At 49.5% G+C, this 22,094-nt stretch overlaps 1 protein-coding gene across 1 annotated transcript in view; it reads left to right on the top strand.

The window, feature by feature from the left end:
- TLL2 (tolloid like 2) overlaps window positions 1-11,738 on the top strand; it is a gene marked incomplete at both ends in the record, with an annotated part of 137,630 nt that extends 125,892 nt beyond the window's left edge. Inside the window, 5 exons of the mRNA XM_079708879.1 lie at window positions 1,480-1,605; window positions 3,615-3,742; window positions 6,969-7,182; window positions 9,541-9,791; window positions 11,604-11,738. Coding sequence (XP_079565005.1) covers window positions 1,480-1,605; window positions 3,615-3,742; window positions 6,969-7,182; window positions 9,541-9,791; window positions 11,604-11,738 — 854 coding nt within the window. The remainder of the gene's footprint in view (window positions 1-1,479; window positions 1,606-3,614; window positions 3,743-6,968; window positions 7,183-9,540; window positions 9,792-11,603) is intronic.
- Between the last annotated feature and the right edge of the window lie 10,356 nt (window positions 11,739-22,094).

Genomic DNA, 22,094 nt, shown 5'->3' with positions numbered 1-22,094 from the left:
TGGGAGCAAGACCACAGGCTGAGGGCAACATGGCTTTGTGGGCTCCCAGCCTCGGGGCACCCGCCCGCCCCTCTCTGCCCACTGCCCCTGCCCTCACAGTGTCTCTGCCTCGGTCCGGGTTTTATAGCGTGGTGGCTATGTTATTGCAGGGCTACCAAAACAAGCGACCACAAACCAGGTGGCTCAAAACAACAAAAAATGTTGTCTCTCACAGCTCTGGAGGCCAGAGGTCTGGAACCGAGGTGTGGGCAGGGCTGTACTCCCCCAGAGGGCTTGGGGAGGAGCCTTCCTTGCCTCTTTCTAGCCCGTGGTTCCAGCACTGAAGTGTTGGGTGGTCTTCATCTCTTTATTTTTTACGGGCTCTTTAAGGATTCTTAGTTGTCCTCATAGAATCAGAGGGCAAAACTAAAGCACCAAGTGTTCAGTGACACATTACCCGCAGTGGGCAGAGGGTACAGAGAGCAGGAGATGTCCCTGACCCTTGAAGTTATCCTGGTGGGAGGGCCAGAGATAGAGGTTGGTCCTCGGTTAACAGGGAAGGAAGCTGGCTTAGGAGAGGGCTGCATGCTGTGCCGGCTTGAGCTACAAGATCCATAATGACAGCAACAGCTGACATCTGAGTCCATCCATAATAATAAATAAAAACTAACACTGACTCGGGGCTGGATGCTGTTCTAAGTGCTTTCCCTGTACTAATTCGTTTCCTCCTCTCAACAATCCTGTGAGGTAAGGACACCATAACTGACTCCACTTTACAGGTAAGGCAACTGAGGTACAGAAGTCACGGGCTCCCCAAGGTCACAACAGCTGGAGGTGGAGGAGCAGTGTTGGCACTGGGCCGCCTGGCCCAAGGCTCGCACGCTTACCTGCTCCACAGGCAGGAGGAGGTGTGGGGCCGTGGAGTAACAGCCCAGGCATCTGGTCACACAGACTGCTTGCTCACTGAGTAACCTTGGGCATGTTAACGTTCTCAGCCTCAGTTTTCCTACCTGTAAAATGGGGGCATAGGCACCTCCCTCCTAAGGTTGTGTGAGAATTAACTTAGATAATACAGAGGGTTTGGGGGCAAAGGCACCTCCCTCCTAAGGTTGTGTGAGAATTAACTTAGAATACAGAGGATATAATAGAGTGATTAGTGTCCATCACAGGGTAAATACTCAGTGCACGGTGGTTATTTTTATTATTGTTAATATTAATACTAGCCTATCCTTTAAGGAGCTCCTTGGTTTGGGTGGGGAACAGGAGGGGAGAGTCTATATATACATTAAAGTGCTTTAGGAGCATGGGGAATTCAGTATGTACCAGGGCCAGATAGTATCCAAGGAATGCCGCCCCACCCTCGGCCCCGTGGAAGGATAATCAGAGTTGGGACAATCAGGGAGACTCCCTGGTGGAGACTCCTTTTGAGCTGGGTTCTGGGCTGTGAGGGACGTTCCCAAGTTGGTGGTTCCTCTTAGGAGAGTCCGTTGATCTCCGCAGACAAGGACGAGTGCGCCCAGGACAACGGCGGGTGCCAGCACGAATGTGTCAACACCTTCGGGAGCTACCTGTGCAGGTGCAGGAACGGCTACCGGCTCCATGAGAACCGGCAGGACTGCAAAGAGGGTAAGTCTTGACCGTGGCTGGGGTGGAGGGCGCTGGGAGGCTCGCCTTGGCTGCCCGAGTGTGCGCATGCGTAATAGGGAGAGCGAGGGGCGCTTCTTCCAGGTCTAGCAAGCCCCGAACTGAGGCTCAGCTTCTGCCTTCCCTCCTCCCACCTTCCTGCTCAAGAGTGATTTCCGCCAGGGCAGTCCCTCCTTCAGGAAGCTTGCAGGGGCCCTTGAGTGCTCTCCTGCAGTTATTATTGCAAAGTGGTTAAACGCCAGGCTCCAGAATCAGACCACCTAGGTTTAAATCTTGGCTCTGCTACTTACCAGCTGTGCGACCTCGGGCGACTTAGTTAACCTCTCTGAGCTTCAGTGTCCTCTTCTGTTTCAAACGGACTAAACATACCTCCTTCTTAAAGTTTTTGTGAGGGTTAAATGAGAGCATGCTTAGAAAGTATTTCAGACAGGCTGACACATATTAAGCACTTGAAATGTTGATAGAGATCAGCCATCTATGTCATAATCATATTTACCATTTGCAGGTCTAATAGTAAAATAGAATTTGGGGAAGACTTTGCTCCCTGCTCCATTCACTACTGGGAGGCCAGATGGCTTTTCGTGTCCAGTCACTCTGGGAAAGGCCTTCCCATGTTCTTACCCCATCCTGCAAAGGGACTTTGAGCATCTCGATGAACATACAGGCCTCCAGGCCTTGTCCCCACCACAGAGCCCTGCATGCACATCAGGGTGAGGGAAGATGTGAAGACCTCACACCCCTGTTCTGGGATAAACATTTCAGAATTAGGAGATACCGGCTGGGGCACCACACAGACTTGTGAGGGCCTCCCCGGAAGGTTAAAGAATGAGCTTAGACATCTTCAGAAGCCCACCCTCGAGCCCAGCGCTGTGATCTGGACACAGGAGGTCACAGGTTGGGTTGAGAGGTGGGTTGGAAGAACTGTCATTCTGGAACTTAAAAAAAACTTTGTTTAGCCCCTCTGGCGTGGGGGTGGCGGCAGGAGAGATATAACTCCGCTAAGGTCCCATCAAGTGAACTGTATGCATTCCCCCAGGGTGGCAGGGAGTGCGGCAGCGAACATCCCACGTCTGAGCTGCTGCCCCTGTTGGCGCCCATTCTCTGTGGGGCTGCGGAGCAGAGGCAGCAATGAGGGGGAACCTCCGTGCAGCCGCCCCTCCCTCTTACCCACTCTCAACCTCCAGCTGCCTCAGCCTGAAGCCACAGGGCAGAGACAGCAGTGGTACCTCCTTAGCGCCCTCTATTTCCTAATCAGCAAGAGCAAAGGCAGGCCTGGCTCTACCCCCGACCAACAGGTCACTTGCCATCTCTCAGCTTATTTTCTCAATTAGAAGGTGGAAAGGATTAAATGAAAGGATGCAATCAAAGTGCTTAGTGCAGCGCTCAACACACATAGAGACAAATTCTAGCTATTGGCCAAAACGCTACTTACTAAGCAAGTCGCAGGACCGCTCTTTGCAAATAGCGTGGTAACCAGGCCAACATCTGTAGCCTCCAATTGAAATTGCTTTGGAAACTAAAAGACAGAAGGCATAGTGATGGAGATCTTTGTTAGCGCTTACTGAGCATTTCACATGCAGTATCTCATTTAATCCATGCATCCCCGCTACAATGTTGGCACCCCTTTTACCAATAAGGACACCAAGGCTCAGAGTCCCCCAGCTTGTAGGTGGTGGCACCAAGACTTGAACTGAGGCCCATCTGACCCCAGGGCCTGTGGTCTCAACCACTAATTCTACCATATTTCCAGCAACAATCACAATGAGAATAGCAGTAGTAAGAAAGGTGACCTGACTCCAGGAAGGCAGCAAAGCCAAATAAATCAGCAGATCTCTGAGCTGGGGGACTCTTTACTGAGGCCAAATCCTGCCCTCACATATTATGACCATGTGACAAGAGGTCAGGGAAGAGACTCTTCCGGAATGCCTCTTCTGCTGCCCACAAATGAATTACCTCTCTCTCTCTTCTGTGTCCCTTCCTGTCACCCCCAGCTGGCTGTGTGCACAAGATCAGCAGTGCAGAGGGGACCCTGGTGAGCCCCAACTGGCCTGACAAATACCCGAGCCGGAGGGAGTGTACCTGGAACATCTCTTCAACCGCGGGCCACAGGGTGAAACTTGTGAGTTATTTTCAAAGTTTATGGACAACACGGACTTCGGTATCAGGCTGACACGGGTCTGAGTCTCTGCTCGGCCTCTTCCCAGCTCTGAAACTTGGGGAGGTTACTCAACATTTCCAGGACTCAGTTTTATTATCTGGAATATGGGGCTGCTAATGAAACCTACCTCTCCGGGCTGTTGTGCAGATTAAAAGAGAGGAGACACCTGAAGCCCTTCACCCAGGGTGGTGGGTGAGAAAAGCTCTGTAAATAGCACCTGTTCACAGTGGTGTCAGTATGACCTGGCACCCATCACACAGATCTGAAGCGCTGTTTGAGATTCAATAGTTTCCAGTTACAATATTTTACAAAAAAAAAAAAAAAAAAATTTCTCAAGGTTAAAAAAAAAAATGTAGTCAGTCAGAGTGTTGGAAAGTGGAAATCAAGTTTCCAGATCCCCATGCTCACTCTAGGAATGACTTCTCTGAACATTTTCTTGTGAATTCTTCCAGAAATTTCTGTGTGGGTATGCACAGGAAAAAATATATATCCTTTTTCTTGCTCACATTTCTCAAATGGATTCTATTATTCATATTCTTCTACAACTTACATTTTTTCCAGTTAACAATAGGAGGTTAAGTTATGTATGCTAATTCTCTCTTGAATTAAAATATATATATCTTCCAAGCCTTTCTTTAAAGTCCCATCTATGCATATGATTGTGGTGGTCTGCGCACCATGCTCAGTTATTTCAAAAGAGAAATGAGTTTTTACTGCAAGTCTTGTTTCTCAGCCACCAGGGACTCCCAGATCGTGGAGTGTAAAACAAACCCTCTTGCCTTCTGGAGAAGTTGTTGTATTCCAGCAGACATATAGTTTTTAAATGGGTCATTCTAACTCTGGAGATAGCTAAGCTCTTCAGAATGTATATGAATGTCCCCCTGAATTATGGATCAATAATGCAGGGAGAAGGGGAGAGAACAAAGGAGAAGGTGATGATAAATAGACAATCGCCCAGGGACTTGCGTGGGTCTTCACTGGCGAAAGCGGTGAGGAGGACAAGTGGATGAATGGGCACCCAGGCTGGGCACGGGTGCAGGCCTGGGGCATCGAAGGGTGAAGGTAGGGCCCCTGACCACAGGTGCCCATGTGGGCACCTCATATGCATGGCTGTCCGTGTAGGAAATGCTTTCGGCTGCTCTCCTGGGTCAGTCAGAGCAGCCTTGAATCTGGGCGAGGGTGAATTCAAGCGAGTGCATTAGAGAAAGGCTGCCATCTGCGGGAAGACGATCGCCATGGCAACACAAATCTCTGAAGACGGCGGGGGAATGGCATGCCCTGGGGTTGGGAACGCGCAATTTGCACAACTGGTAGTGGCGCTTCCCTGGAAGGGCCACAGGATTTTAGTAACAGCCCCAAACGTCTTTTCCTGTTCTCTACAGTACTGAGGAAATAAAGCAACCAATCACAGTGGCCAGAGTGAACCCAGACCTCCAATTTATCTGAGGCACATACATATGCGCTAGTTCTTAAATACTTCCTTGGGAAGTGGATGGTGGGTATACTGATCATGCTCTACCTTTTTGCTACCAGAGTGTGGGCTGAATACTTACCAGGAAGCTAGTGTTTGACTGCACAGGGATAGCCACAGGGTGTCCTATGGACTTTTGGGGAGCGCCCCGTCTCCCTGGCCCACCATCACCCTCCCATTGCATTGCCCACCCTGGTCCCACCAGCCCCCCTCTTCCTACTCCTGGCCACCATCCCTACCCCAACTCTCCGGCCCCACCTCCCTTCCTATAAGTGTGAAGAGCTTTGCCCATTTCAAAGCTCAAACACAAGATGTGTGTGTCATTCTTACGAAAGCCAATGCCCCCTCTATTTCTCCCTCTCTACCTCCATCTCTGCTCTGTCACCCTGGGCGCCTTCTTGTGAATTGCGATCCCTTCCAACCGCCAGCTAATGTTCTCTCTCCCTCTCTGTCATTTGGTCCAAGTCTTCAGTTAAACTGTCCCCTCTCACCTTGTCCCATCCCCCTCGTAGCCATGGGCAGGCCATTGGCCAGTCTTGTGCCCAGCTCCTGAGAAGCCCTACGTTTGGGGCTGCAGAGCCTGGTTTACAGCCTGGAATTATGGGGTTGCCCTGGCCTGCTTCAGGGGACTGTCTTGGGGGGACAGAGAGGAGGGAGGCAGTATAGCCTGGTGATGGTTAGGAGTGTGACCTGGAGTCAGGCTGGCTGGGGGTCCAGTTCAGCTCCATCCTTCTCTAGCTGTTTGAATGTGGGCAAGCCACTTAACTTTCCTAAGGCTCAGTTTCCCCTTCTGCACACTGGAGATAATAGTAGCTCTTCCCTTACAGTATTATCAGAATTGAGTGAGAAAATGCAGGGCTCTGCATGGAAAAAAGTATTCAACTCTGGCCAGCCACTCTCAGGACAATGACGTGGAGCAGCACGCACTTCATGAAGCTCATTCACACAGTGCAGTGCAGAGGTTAAGGGCAAAAGGGCTCCTTGACCTCCTGGTCATGGCCCAACTCTGCCAGTGGGTGACCTTGGGCAAGTTATCCGACAGCCCTGTGCCTCAGTTTCCTCATCTGTAAAGTGGAGGTTATCATGGTAGACACCTCACAGGGTCGTGAGGATTACTACTTACAAAGCATTTAAAACAGCCCCTAGGGCTTCCCTGGTGGCGCAGTGGTTGGGAGTCCGCCTGCCGATGCAGGGGACGCGGGTTCGTGCCCCGGTCCGGGAAGATCCCACATGCCGCAAAGCGGCTGGGCCCGTGAGCCATGGCTGCTGAGCCTGCGCATCTGGAGCCTGTGCTCCATAACGGGAGAGGCCACAGCGGTGAGAGGCCCGCGTACCGCAAAAACAAACAAACAAAAAACAGCCCTGGGTCAGAGTGAACACCTCGGTCACTGCTGCTCCCATTGTTGAGGGAGAAGCTGCAGGACATGCCAGAAGGAGCACAGACACCAACAAGGCACTGAAACCCTCTGACCCCGGCCATCTTATCTGCAAAGTGGTCATGGTAGCAATAGCTCATAGGGTTGTTCTGGGGACTAGAGAGGCGCCAGCTGGAGACCTGCTCAACAGACGTGGCCACCATCACCACGGGCTCCATGCTACCTGCACAGCTGGCTGGGCAGATGCGTGTCCTCGTGCCCCTTCCTCTCCCACTGCTGGAGAGGGGGGCCCTCCCCGGCTGAAGTGACCTTGGCTCACTTTCTGCTCTTCCATCCCTAGACGTTTAACGAGTTTGAGATCGAGCAGCACCAGGAATGCGCCTATGACCACCTGGAGCTGTACGATGGGCCCGACAGCCTGGCCCCGGTCCTCGGCCGTTTCTGCGGCAGCAAGAAGCCAGACCCAGTGGTGGCTTCGGGCAGCAGCCTGTTTCTCTGGTTTTATTCGGACGCCTCGGTGCAGAGGAGAGGATTCCAAGCCATGCACAGCACAGGTGCGTGGGCTGGGAGCCTGGCCTTAAGCTGATCCCCACGTGGACTGGAGATAGATGGGTGATGAAGGCAGGGAAAGGACCACCCTTCATTCTGACTATGGGGGATGAGCAGTGTATGATAACATGTCCCTTTTAAAATGAAACATAGGCAACCATAGGGGGAAGGGTTGTTTTCTTTTAATGTCTTTCACTGACAACCTTTTAAAGGGGCAACCCTTTGTCGGCGCCACGTTTCTTTCCTCCCTTTCTTTCTTCCTCCCACCGCCTCCCACCGCACCTTTAAAATTTTACTTGTAATTTTGCTGGTCTGTGAAACCCCGAGTCTGGGTGCTGAGTGGTGGAGAGTAGCCCCTTGTACCCTCCAAGGACCAGTTCCAGAAAATGAAAAGTGTTTTTGTTCCCCATTATTTTTCCTCACTTGAAATAAATAATTTTATTCAGCCCTTTGGAGGAAAATGTTTATGCATATAACTTACATTATTTACTGTGTTAAACGGAAGAAAGTCAGTAAGCACATTGGCTCTGCTGTTTAGCCATTTAAAGGATACTACCTGGGACAAGAGCCCTTGAAGCAACTTTGCCTCTCTGATCCTGGCCCTCTGGCAAAGCGGTGACCGTGCAGCCCACGCAGAGTCTGAGATCATGGTGATGACCACTGTGAGGCTTTCTGATCCCTTTAACAGCCCCTCCTCCCAGAACCAGAAAACATGAATCAGGCGAGACAAAATGACAGCCAGCACCTTCTCCGTCTGGCTGGCCCTTGCCTGGGAGAAAACTCCCCACTGTTCATGGCTGCGTTGTCACTTCCCCGGTAAAGTTGAAAAGCCACTAACTAGTGACGTCACCCTCTTGTCCCTGCAGACTGAGTGTGGGCGCTCAGGGTAGGTCAGGGTCCTGCAGGCAATGGGGGCACACTCAGGTAGAATCGTTATTTGAGGGGAATTTAATAGGGACTGTTTATAGGAGGGTGGGCAGGGTGTGAGGACACCATGGGGACAGTGCTGCAACCAGGGCTAGGCTGCAAGGCTGTTACTACCCCCGGCGTGGATACCAGAGGAGGGAACGGTTCCTGGAGCCTAGAGATAGAGGGGGGCAAACAGAGGACCCCCCGGCAGGAGCGAGGACCAGGCAAGGAGGGGGCCTGGGACTAATGCCCTGACCTCTCTCCTCCCTCCTCTGATCTGCTGGTGCTCCCTGTGGCTGGATCATGAAGGCAAAGGGCTCATCCGTGTAGACCCAGAGGTCTGCCTCCAGGGGCCCAGAGCAGGTGGGGAAGAATGGAGAGGGGATCTGGCAGGATGGATGGAAGGCATCCTGCCCTGCTAAGTGCCCATTTCCTTGCCAGCCACGTCTCAAGAGTTTGAAATTTCCCAAAGACAGCTCAGACCTGGAAGAAATTCTAAGCTAGAGCACAATTAAGAGTTGGCAGTCGGACAGGACTGGGGCCAGGCTGGACATGGAGCTCCAGCTGGGCTGGGGAATGTTACCAGACAGTGTGGAAGCCAGGCCAGCCAGTGGGAGGAGGCGTGGAGCACATTGAGGACCTGCTGTGGAGGAATTTGCCTTCAGAATTTCTGTTGCTTTCTAATTTCCCATCCCTCTCATTTACACATTTTTATTATGTGGTCTCTAGCAGCCTAGACACATGGTAGGATGGGACTCAGGCCAACCAGAGTTACCATCCCAGTGAAAAAATGCAGAAGCCAAGGCTACAGAATACAAGTCCAAAGTACAAGGCGCAGCTCGCCTGTAACACTCACAGGGGTTTCAAAGCTGGCCTATAGTTAGGCTCTCAAATGCAGGCTCCAGCCAGGTCTATTCTGAGGTTTCAGGTTTGAGCGCTCACCAGCAGTTTTGATGTGCTTTTGGTGCCCTCTGCTGGCAAAATAACAAATTACAGTAAGTCGGCCGGGCAAGTGTGAGCCCTTTTCAGATGCTTCTAGCGCTTCCAGGCAGTAAAGTGGTAAAGATCCATCACATCCCAGCGACCAGGCGGGCAAATCATCCATTGGCCCCAGGCCTCCATAACTGGAGAGGGGAAAAGGCTTTTGTCAGTAGCATGCCCCGGTATTCCCCGAGGCCTCCCTATGGCCCAATCTGGGAACACAGGACCTTGGTTTGTACGTAAGGGTCAATTTGGACTCCCCAGTGAGTCCTGAAACTCCTGGATCTCTTTTACTCCTCAGTAAAATGGGCTGATGAAACTTTCCCAACCCTTCGCACAGGGCACGCACCAGGCTTTGTGGAGAAAACTGGCTTGTACGGAGGGTGTGAAGAGAGACTGGGGGCCGGGAAGAGGGGGCGCGGAGCGTGCGCTCTCTGTGCGGAGGGGGCATCGCGCTTCTCTCTCCGCTCTAGAGTGCGGGGGCAGGCTGAAGGCCGAAGTGCAGACCAAAGAGCTCTATTCCCATGCCCAGTTTGGGGACAACAATTACCCGAGCCAGGCCCGCTGCGACTGGGTGATCGTGGCGGAGGACGGCTACGGCGTGGAGTTGATATTCCGGACATTTGAGGTCGAGGAGGAGGCCGACTGTGGCTACGACTACATGGAGGCGTACGACGGCTACGACAGCACGGCGCCTAGGCTCGGCCGCTTCTGCGGCTCCGGGGTGAGTCCCGGGGAGGCGGGGGAGGCGGGCCGCGGAGCTGTTGGGTCAGACACACGTGCGTCAGAGTCCCTGCCGCTTATAGCACCAGCCACGGGGCCCGCTCTGCTGGAGCACAGAGGGAAACTGGAGGGTAGTCGCAGAGGAGGTTGGGAGGTACCGGGGACCTAATACCGAGGTCAGCTAGGTAAGAGCAAGTCCTTTTTAGGACTGCCTAGTTTTGCAAAGGGTTCGTCTCTCCCCGCCCCCTACCCCCGCCCCATTTTTCTTTAGCCTTCAGGCTTTAAAATTTTTTTTTTTTTTTTTTTTTTTTTTTGCGGTAGGCGGGCCTCTCACTGTTGTGGCCTCTCCCCTTGCGGAGCACAGGCTCCGGACGCGCAGGCTCAGCGGCCATGGCTCACGGGCCTAGCCGCTCTGCGGCATGTGGGATCTTCCCAGACCGGGGCACGAACCCGTGTCCCCTGCATCGGCAGGTGGACTCTCAACCACTGCGCCACCAGGGAGGCCCTAAAAATTTTTTTTTAATTATACTTTTGCATATTCCACATATTCACAATTCTCTCTCCCAATAAAACCAAATGCCTGTGAAAATTATGAATCACTCTTTTACTCCAAACGTATTAGTTATGCTCAAGGTTATGATCATTTTTCTCATTATCACCTCTTTCCTGGGCCACCTCCTCAGGACAGGGCAGGCCTGTTTTGATCACTATTTCCCCAGCGCCTGAAATAGGGCCTGGCATGTAGTTGGTGCTCAGTGAAAGTGTGTGGACCGGCCAGTTCAGTGTCCTGGGCCCTCTCTGGCTGTACCGCGCTGGGCACTGCCCACACTGGGCCCCTAGCTCTCTTCTTTCCTCCCCCTCCAGGGCTGATCACTCAAGCTTCTTTGCAACTGGCTGGACTTACATTAAATCATTTTGGAGTCATTAGTGCTTGTGCTAAACAGAACCTCAGACTGGCATTTGCATGAGTCTTTGAATAATTTCCCTTCATCTTCTCTCACCCTCCAAAGAAGAAAGGATGCCGAAGTGTGACTTAGCTGATGCAGTGCCTTTGAGAGCTAAAGTCTTTCAAACTGTGGGGTCCACATGCAGAGGAAAACCTTGGAGGGTCCTGAGCAGTGAAATGTATGGGAAGCCCAGTTTGGTTCCGTTAGAATCTGGCAGACAGCAGCCTCAGAACCTGGCTCCCCTTCATCCACCACCTGGCAAAACCTTTCTGACAAATGTAGTGACTCCATCCCATGTTTTGTCCTTGGACAGGACATAGACCTCAACAATGGTCTTTGTCTTAGGTCTCCTGGAAGACACATCACAGTGGTGACCCTAGAGCTGGATGATTCATGGTATACACTTTACAGTGAGAAAAACCTGAGCTTGCAGCCTATCTAGTTGTGTGAACTTGAGTCTCATCTCAGTTTCCTCAAGTATAGAATAGAGATAGAACCTGCCTTATAAAGTTGTTGTAAAGTTTACATGAGATGAGATCTGAAAGTGCTTAGAGAAGTGCACTTAATTAATCTATGCACTTAATAAATAACAGATTCTATATGAGCTATGCATTTCAGATTGTCTTTGGAAAAGCAGGGCTGGGGCAGGGGGCGGGGGTGCTCTCTGGAGCAGAATTTGAAAAGCTTTCCTTTGAAAAATAGCTTGTTTTGTAGCCCTTCAGAGCCTCTGGTGCCAGGGATGCCTTGCGGCATCATCAGCCATCCTATGTCTTTGTGTAAAGTTCTGTCTCATTCTCCTTATTTTAAACTCCAACCACAGCCAACTGGCTTAAAGTCCCTCTGGTTTTCCTTTCTCCTCCCCTCAGCCATTGGAAGAAATCTACTCTGCAGGGGATTCTCTGATGATTCGATTCCACACGGACGACACCGTCAACAAGAAGGGCTTTCAGGCCCAGTACACGAGCACCAAGTTCCAGGATGCCCTGCACATGAAGAAATAATGTTGTTCTTGAAAAACAGGAAATGAGAATGTTTTTGTTATGGCAATGGCACCTTGTGGATTTGCTCTAAAGCAGTCTGCAGTATTATTCTCAAACAAAAACCCAAAATCTAGCCTTGGAGGTGTGTGTATCTGATGAAGTTCAGCCAAAACAAGGAGAGAAGATGTTCCTTTGATTCCAGCTGCAATGTTATCAGTCATGGAGTTTTAAAGATTAAGATTTGACGTCCCTGACTATTCAGGCTATGCCTGTTCATTCTCCTTGTCCCTTGCTCCTATGAGGCAAAAGCCCACTCTTGGGTGGGTCCTTCCTCTATTTCTGGACGTGCTTCCATAGGTGTCAGGCAGTGTGACCGTGTCCTGGAGACTCGGGTCATCTTCTGTCTACACTGTACAATGAGGATAAAAGCCTGGCCATAGCACATGTGCTCCTCACAGCTTTGGCTGCAGACTTTTGCTATCTCTCTGCCAGGGACACGTCACCCATGAAACCTGAGAATATGGGTGTCAGGACTAAAAAAGCATCACAGTAAGCAGTGCACAGAGGGAGCTGGTGTGTGAGAATCCCTGTCACGTAGCAAGGAGACCTCCAGCCTTTCCTCTGCATCATCGGCTCTCCCTGCCCACGTTGGGCTCCCCCATCCCTAACTGCATTAGAGAACTAAGGCACCTGCTGTGACTTCAGCAGAACATTGGCTGGTGAGAGTCCCTAATCTGCCAAGAAGAAGACATCCTGACTTGTCCTCCTGCCCTTGCTGACTTGGAGAAGACTCCACCTGGCCTTGGGATTCCATGGGCTGAGGACATCTATTCCTCCAGCTTTGGAGGCACTTGCTGTGGTTGACCTTGACTCTTGACAACCAACTCAAACTGCATTTGCAAGACGTGCAAAGACATCTTATGAGGGACCATTCAGGTCCCTTGTGGGGTTAACATAATTGAAAACTGGTTAATTATAAGTTATGTAAGAATCAACACCTTGTAGAACAAGTCTACTGTGACTAACTTCCTGAAACCGGTCGGGTTCAAGAGTGCATGGGTGACATTGCTCAGACTAACTAGCACTCAGTCACCAACCTGCAATCAGAATTCACCACACTTGGCACTTGTCCTAGAGAAGTGTAGAGGATGTTGTTTACATAATTTTGAAACCTCCAGGGGTACTTTAAACAGTGAGGTAGTTTTGAATGGCATTTCATTAAGGCATCTATGGGCATTATGAGCTAAAAGCTGTGGTATGTTAGCTTTAAAAGAGTATTTATGTTGGAATAATTTTAAAATAATGTTTACATAACCGTAAGTCCCGTGTGATTGGTATCGAACACAGGACAGCGCACGAGAGGGTTTTTGGTGAGAGCTGAGATCACTCCCAAGCACCAGAATTCCTTTGGGATAAATCAACCTCATTTGAAACAAAGTATTTGCAAAAGATTAAAGGTGGTATTTTTTAAAGATCAGAATATACCCCCAGAGGACTATGTCTAATTAAAATGATTGCTGGGAGTTTAAAAAAAAAAAAAGATGAAAAAAAAAGAATACAAAGAAAGATAGAAGAAATGCATGGGACTATTTTTTCCTTAAAACAGCAAAAAAACAAAGTATTATTAATAATATATGTCTGTATATATGTATGAATGTAAACGATCAACTGTCAGAGCCTTAATCAATGCAGTGTGATAAATACTGACCCACTGATTTGACTGAGTAGGCCCTTCTGGACCTGCGCTGGTTTTTTTTTTTTTTTTTTTTTTTTTTTTTTTGCGGTACGCGGGCTTCTCACTGTTGTGGCCTCTCCCCTTGCGGAGCACAGGCTCCGGACGCGCAGGCTCAGCGGCCATGGCTCACGGGCCCAGCTGCTCCGCGGCATGTGGGATCTTCCCGGACCGGGGCACGAACCCGTGTCCCCTGCATTGGCAGGCGGACTCTCAACCACTGCGCCACCAAGGAAGCCCTGTGCTGTGTTTTATGGGTCTTCTTTCACCAAGCTCTCTCTTGGCCTTTCTTGGCCCTGAATGGAGGTTCAGCCTACATTCTTATATTGTGATCTATCACAGCCCCTGTTCCCAGGGGAACTTTGATTCAGCACATAGAGCAGCTTGTCACTGGTTCAGGCCTTACCCGCCTCATAGGGTGGATTCCATTTCTCTGATTTTTGTGTTTTGGCAGCTTTTATTTTGCCCCATCTGATCTTCAGAGTTGAAACTGAAATCAGGATGCATATGGTGACTGGTAAGGGTCTCTCTCCAAGAACATGAAAATCCTGTAGTTTCAGCCTTTAGAAGTCTGAATAAGATTAACGAATTCCCTGGAAAAGTGAGAGGGAGTCAGAAACAGAGTCAGCTCTGCCTCAGGATTTGCCACCCTCATGACACAATGGTACTTATTTTTCTCTCTCTAGTATGAATATTTTCAAAAACAAAACTTCAACAATTATCAACCTGTGGCCAATTTGAAACAATGGGACTCTTATGAAAACCTTTATTTAGGCCTTCTGTGAGTGACGTATTCCCAGAAAAGACAAGCTCTGATTCAGCTGGGGCTGGCCAGACCACTCCCCTGGAGACTCAGACTCACAGGACGTACGCATGGTGCAGGTTCTAAAACAAACGCACAGCTGGCTTCACGAGAGAAAGTCCACTCAGCAGAAAGACCCAGGCCCCTGCCTTGGCTCTTCCAAATGCCCAGTGACCTTCCTGCACATATCCCAGGGGACATTACCCCTGCCTGCTTTGTCCTTGGGGCTGTCACAGAGCTCCAAGAAGACTGGCTTCAGTTCAGAGAATTATCTTGATGACCCAATGAAATATTTGGGGTCTGGGTCTTCAGCCTGGTCCAATTCTAGTGTAATCTGGTCTAGTAGATGCTGGAACCTGGGCCGGGTAAGGATCTGGAATTAACTTCAGCTTGTGGAATTTCTCCAAACAGAAAATGAGGCTGTGTATCGATTCACTGTAAGACTGTTTTCCTCTAAAGTTAAGTTTCATATTACTCATGAAATGCTCAGCCTGGTTAAATCATTTGTAAAGTCTTGTTAACTAGCAAATCACACTGGAGTTTGCCATTGATCTGGTCTATTTGATACATCTCAGATAATTCGTGGTATTGTTATTGTCCAGTGTGTCAACAAGTGTTCCTTTGGCTTCAGCAGATGTTTTTCAAGTTTCCTTTGTAGACTGAACTTCTGAAAAATAATCCCAAATGCCTAGAAGGATTCTTTAAAAAGAAAAAAGAAAAAGAAAAACCGTTTAGAGCATTATCTATAAATATATTGTATTTTTTATTTTGTGTAATTGTACATTTCATGAAATGTTGTCAGTTTCAAAGAGAAACGGGAGAGGAGTTAACATATGTCTAGAAAGAAATGTTTCATTAAAGAATGAGGATTTATTGATGTGTCCTGGGTTTGTATCATAAGTTCAGACAAGATCTTCGTGATCATTTTCTCCAATACCACGAGAACTTGGGGAGGAGATAAAAAAGGGGACCCTCTCTCTGGCTTTCTACTCTCTGGTGAGTACCCAGTGCCTGGCTCCAGAACAGAGCTCCCTGTTGGACCCAGAAAGTCATGAGCAAAGCTAAAGAGGGCTTCAAAGTTGCCCCCTTTCTTGGACCCAGACAGTCTGGAAATCTGACAACACGAACGTTGTGGCGATGGTTGCAGTTGTAACCGTGCTAGATGTGGTAGACATCTTCCGTTTGTCCCTCAGCAATTCTCTCCACCTGGTTTTGAGCCTGAGGACCACATGTGATGTCTAAAACTGAAGGTCACGGCTCCTATAAGGGGGCTGTTTCTCTGGACTCTGGCAGCCACTCCTTTCACTTGTCCCTTCAGACCTGGGGGGGAAATGACACTCTGCCCGTCTAACCCTTGTACTGCATTATTCCCCAAGGGGAACCTTTATAAATAGTCCTTTTAATAAGCCCCCTTACATATAGCGAGTTGAGTATATCATTTCCTGTGGGGGCCCTGGCTGATACAGGGTCCATTTCTAACACAAGGATAGAGACGCCATCTGATCAAGGACAGTCTTTTGAGGTTGACCAGGTGAAGAGACTTTAGGGTGTGTTTGGAGTTTTGTGGGTCAAATCAGGGAAGGGTAATATGGCACCATGTTTTTAAAAACACTCAGTCTTAATGCAAAACTATTTAACACATGCAGCTGTTTTGTGCTATATGTAGAGTGTCAAGGTTTTATGACTTTTCTGCCCTTTTGCAGTCACCAGTACCTAAAGGATGAGCCCCAGTGGTATAAATGCTTTATGTGTCAGTCAGGATAAGGTTGCTTATGCCACAACAACAACAAAAAACCCTCACATATCAGGGTCTTTACAGAAGAAAGGCTTATCTCTTGTTCATACTACATGTTCATCTCTGGTGTCTGGAAGCCCTTCCACACCATCCTCAGTCAGGACTAGGCTGATGGAGCAGCTGCTACCTGGAGCCTTGCTGATTTCTGTGGCAGAGGGAAAGAGAGTGTGACAAATCATACACTGCCTCTCATGACTGCCTAGGAGTGACACATCACTTCTACTCACATGTCATTGGCCAAAACAACTCATAACTCACGTTAAGAATGAAATGAACTAGAACTATCTGGTGGACCCCACTAATGATTCTCACGTGTGACATTCATAGATCAGGAAATGACCAGAATCCTTCTGTTTGTTTTCACATTTTACTTCATCACTACTTCCCTACTGATATTTTAGATAAAGATTTTTTTTTTTTTTTTGCGGTACGCGGGCCTCTCACTGCTGTGGCCTCTCCCATTGCGGAGCACAGGTTCCAGATGTGCAGGCTCGGTGGCCATGGCTCACGGGCCCAGCCGCTCCGCGGCATGTGGGATCTTCCCAGACCGGGGCACGAACCCGTGTCCCCTGCATCGGCAGGCGGACTCTCAACCACTGCACCACCAGGGAAGCCCTAGATAAAGATATTTTAAAACCAGAATAAGACCACCTATTATTTGGAATGGACCAGCTTTTTTTTTTTTTTTTTTTTTTTTGCGGTACGCGGGCCTCTCACTGCTGTGGCCTCTCCTGTTGCGGAGCACAGGCTCCGGACGCGCAGGCTCAGCGGCCATGGCTCACGGGCCTGGCCGCTCCGTGGCATGTGGGATCTTCCCAGACCGGGGCACAAACCCATGTCCCCTGCATTGGCAGGCAGACTCCCAACCACTGCGCCACCAGGGAAGCCTGGACCAGCTTTTTAAACTGACTAGTTGTCGCCTGGCAAACTATCAGTGTGATCAGGCTTGTACAGGTTTAAATACGAATGATTAGAGAATCGCAGGATTGGCAGCTCTAACCTCTCACCTGCTAAGGGCATCTCTTCTACAGTTTCTAAGGTGTTAATTCTCAGATCCGATACCTTCCAGAGGAAGTGAGCCGATAACCTCACTTTGCCCATAACCTCTTCTTTGGGTGATGATGCCAAGTTCCCTTTGCAGAACCATCTCGTCTCACATTGGAAGGACCCACGTTGGGCAGACTGTCAGCCAGGCCTAGGTCCTCCTTGGGCACATGACCCAAACCAGACTGTTACCAACCAGGGACCTTGGACTCTTTGATCAATAGAAATTGATAAGAGGCCAGACGAGAAATTCAGGCAAGGCTTTACTGGGACTCCTGCTGCAGCGCCAGGGAGTGAAAACGTGTAACAGGTTCTCTTGCTCACTCCCTGAGGGAGGCGAGCTCGTCCCTTATATGAGGTGAGGGTAGGGGTCAGGCCAGAAGGGTGACTTAGGTGGTCTGCCCACCCCGTTGGTGGTGCCATGTGCAGGGTGTATGCACAGTACCCTGCTTCTGCTCCAGATATCTCAGAAGTGGCAGCTGGGTTTTTTGGTCTTTTTGTATCTTGTTGTTCATGATTTGCCCCAACTACACATGCACACAGTTATTTTTAGTCCCTTATAGTTTCTTTGTATTTTGTTGCTTGAGGAGAGTTTTGTCCAGGTGCAAACACTGCAGCAAAGGGCCCCAGGTCCCAGATCCCAGTCTGTCTCAAGACCAATCAGATCCTTTTCCTGGAACGGGAGTCCTGGTCAAGGGGCAAAAGGACCAAGCTACTTCGGAGCTGGTTTTCCCTGGGAGGATATCCTGAGAGGACTGTCTAGGAGTCCTTGCTGCTGAAGCCTCAGGAACAACCCAGAACTGGGGTCCCTGCCCTCTCTTCTTTCTGTGAGCTCCCCTACACTCAAGCAACCAATTCACTTTCTTCTTAAATTAAAAAGAGTCTGTTTTGATGCTTATGACCAGAGTACCATGACTGACCCAGACTCTTAGGCCAGAGCACCCTCTGACTGGAGGTCTTAGCAATTCTTCTAAAGAAGTAACGTGTCCATCAGAGGGAGAGTTGGTGATCAGTGGATGCAGAGCAAACAAAAAGAGTCCAAAAGGACCTTGCTGGCCTTGCCCATCCACAGACAGCCTAGTCAGAGGGAACAGGGGCCATCAACTCAAGTTCCTTGGTCCAGCTCTCTGGGCCAGGTGTGATTCTATGCCCACCAAGCAAAGTTAGAAGCATAATTTGTACCAGTTATGCTGATTTAAATAGGCCAGTCATTGTAAACTGTATTTTCTCCACTTTATAGATTCAGGCGGAGGCTGGAAGAAGTTACTTCACTTGCCTAAGACCTCACACGGTCCAGAAGGGCAGGCGAGGCTTTCCACACAGGCCTCTCTGAACTGTGCTTTCTCCCCAACGTCCAGGCACCTGTGGATTCAGTTTAGTCGTCACTGTGGAGTCTTGGGGACTGAAAGCCCCATGAGGCAGAGGCCACGTAGGTCTTATTCAGCACAGCATCCCAGTGCCTGGATCCCCACACCCCATTTTCCAGTATCACCTGCCTAGGCAGATGGTGCCTCCACGCCTGTTAGTCGAGCCCCAAACCCAGGAGTCGGCTTCATTCTGATCTTCCCATCCCCTTCTCTCCCCTCCCCTGCCCCACGTTTCTTCCATCGTCAAGTCTCACTGCCTTTATCCCCACAATAAGCCACAAACCCATTCACTCCTCTCCATCTCCACTGTCCTCATCCCAGGGCAGCCAGCATCACCACTCACTTGGACTCTGCTAAGCAGTCTCCAGATTAACACTCGTGTCCCCTATAATCCAGACTCCACAGAGAAGCCAGGTAATATTGTCAACATCAGTTAGATCATCCCCTGTCCCTCTCAAAAGCCCTGAAAGTCCTCCCATTGCTCTACGATGGAAATCTTACCATGCCCTGCCTTCTCACATCACGGGCCCTTAGCTCACTCTGTCTTTAACCTCTTCCAGGTCCCTCCCTGCAGGTACACTGGCCTCCCTCTGGTCCCAGCACAGGAAGCCTGCTTCATCCCAGGGACTTTGCATTTCCTGTTCCCTCCACCTGGGACCCTCTTCTCATCTTTCCCGTGCATCTTAAATGTCAGCTCTCAGAGAAGTCTAAAGCAACTGCCTCCTGGTCACTCCAGTCACTCTTCCCTGACACTCCGCTTGCTCCTCCACAGTGGTTTTTGCTGTTTTGTTCAGATTGTTGTCCATCTGCCTCTCTGGAACATACATTCCCTAAGAGTTCGGGCCTCATTTGTCTTTATCACCAAGCCCAGGACAGTGCCCAGAATAACACGTGACACAGAGAAGTTGTCAAAAAGATTTGTTTAGTAAATGAATGAATGCACTCATTGAAATGACCAAATGATTGGTTTTAATTGTTTTGTGGACACGAGACTCCAACTCCTTCATTGTTTTAAAGAAGCAAACTCCTAACAAAGAACTCCTAAGAATTATAAGACAGCCCACATTCATGGCTCCCTCCAGCTCTGTGAGGCTCCCCATCAAAACGTGAGAACAGAAAGGGGGTGAAGCTAACGCACCGCCACGCGGCTCATTGCCTGAAGCGTGTGCTCACTGAGGCAGCTACCGCCTCCGACACAGAGCGGGCTCCAGCCCCCATCTCCCAGGCCCCTACGTCGATGCTGGTGATGTGTTGACTCCATCATTGCTGGACGGGGATCATGCCACTGCCTGGCAGCTGGAGGCGGAGTGGCCAGCCTCCCTCAGCCTGTGTAACCCATTGTTTCTAAAGCGATGTTGGTGCAGGAGTCGCCAAGCTCTCAGGCCAGCTCTGGGTTCTTTGCTGAGATGGAGGTGTAAACAAAGAAGGGGCTTGAAAAGTAAAAAGGACAGAAAATGAAGACAACAGATGATACAACAGTAGATGATCTGGCCCTTACACAGTGGCCCTGAAGCAGGAGACCATCATCCCCAAGGGGTGGGCCAAAGACTGGGCTACTCCCCTGACCATAAATGGCTTGGCCAGAGCTCTGTGGGAGCCACCTGTTCTCCTGTCACCCTTGCTCTCCCAGCTGGATGCTCCTACAAATGCAAGACACAAGCCAATAACACCAGCAAGAAAGGAGCTTGCTGACGGCAGTGTTTGGAGAAAGCTCTCGGGAGGCTGTCGGAAATGGTGAGTGCGAGTTAGCGTCTTTCCTCTGCCTAACCTTCATTTCTCTCTATAAACAACAATCCCCAGACTTTTACAGTTCACATCTCCTAATTCAAATATAACTGTACCCTTGGGGCAAGAAGTTAAGGAGCTTGGCTTTTCATTATTTTCCAATGTACAATCATTTAAAAACAGTCTATCTAGTATTTGCTGATTCCATCTTATATTTTACTAATAAGGTTTTGTTTTTAAAACCCCACATACAAGGGTGCAAAGTAAATGTTTCAGCTAAATTCAGCTCCCAGTTGAAGCAATGGGTCTGACCCATGCCTTTATCCTTATTTGTTCAGTCTGCCTTCTGCTGCGTGATCAGCAACAGGAAGAGTCATAAGTTACATCAGAAACCTTCCACCTTTCTTATTGACTTGTTACACATTTGCTTATGACTCAGTCAAATGAAGCTTGGGAAGTTAGAAGAGGCTTCTGTGATTCCTTTTTAAAGAGATTATTAAAAGGAGTTGACGTCTAGCAGTAAAGTCCATTAGAAGCATGAACACGTGAACAAATGTAGGATGGGAGGGGTGAGCGACAGGAGGACTGAAGGGCTGCAGATCCAGGTTAGAGGGGTGACCTCTCCCACCTCTGGGCCTCAGGGGGTGGGGAGGAGCCCTGCCTGCTGGCACCACATTGGAAGAGCTCTCCTGACCCAGAAGCCGCATTTCTATTTACTAGGAGCTGGGGGAGTAGCCAGAGTAGAGACTTGAGGGTCAGAATTCAACAGTCAGGACCCAGTTCCTGAGGAAAGGGCAGTTCAGGAAGGGTTCAGAAAGCTAGGAAGAAGGCTGTCCTCTAAAGAAGACGTCCTCTGCATTCTTGTTTCTTGAAAATCTTTTTTTCCCCCAAATAAATTTATTTTATTTTATTTATTTATTTTTGGTTGCATTGGGTCTTTGTTGTTGCACGCGGGCTTTCTCTAGTTGTGGTGAGCAGGGGCTACTCTTCATTGAGGTGCACGGGCTTCTCATTGTGGTGGCTTCTCTTGTTGCAGAGCATGGGCTCTAGGTGCGCAGGCTTCAGCAGTTGTGGCTCGCGGGCTCTAGAGTGTGGGCTCAGTAGTTGTGGCGCATGGGCTTAGTTGCTCCACGGCATGTGGGATCTTCCCGGACCAGAGCTCAAACCCGTGTCCCCTGCATTGGCAGGCAGATTCTTAACCACTGCACCACCAGGGAAGCCCTCTTGAAAGTCTTTTAACAAGATCTTAAAACTTAAAAAAAGAAGAAAAAAAGGAGTTGAATTCAGGCTTTGGAGTTGGGAAGATCTGTGATCTAGCCTCTCCCACTTACCAGTTGGGGACCTTGAGAAAACTGTCCTGGTCTCGGTCACCTCACCCATGATGTAGAGATGAGAGTGCTCCCCTTGTGGGGAGGTTATGAGTGCAGTGTGTGACCACTTGCTCATAACAGTGAGTGGTGGTTATCCCATCTCCCCTCCTTCCCATCACAAACAGTAGACTCATAATGAGTGACACTCAGCCACTGAGATCCTGATGTACCTTGAGAACCATTATGAAGATATCACCTAGTGCTTAGACTAGCAATGAGTGCCTTGTACCAAATCCCAGTACTTTGAATATTGCTGATCCATGTAGACAATTCCATCCAACAAGATCTTCCCAGGGGCTTCCCTGTGCCTTGCTCTGTGCTGACTAGGCCATGAAGAATATGACACCACGTGATCTTCCACGTGGAGTATTTTATAGTTTCAAAAGAGCTGCCACAGACATTATTTCCTTTGGGCTTAGTGAATAGTATCCCTGTTTTGAGGATGGAAAAACAGTGCCTGTTAGAATAGATTTGTTGTGAGGAAATGGAGACCAGAGAGTTTGATTCACTTTCCCCAGGCCACACAGCTACTCAGTGGCTGA

The sequence above is a fragment of the Hyperoodon ampullatus genome, assembly GCF_949752795.1.
Source record: "Hyperoodon ampullatus genome assembly, chromosome: 1".
NCBI classification, from domain to species: Eukaryota; Metazoa; Chordata; class Mammalia; order Artiodactyla; family Ziphiidae; genus Hyperoodon; species Hyperoodon ampullatus.
Note: the sequence above shows the minus strand (reverse complement) of the source record. Positions and strands in the feature narration are given on the sequence as shown.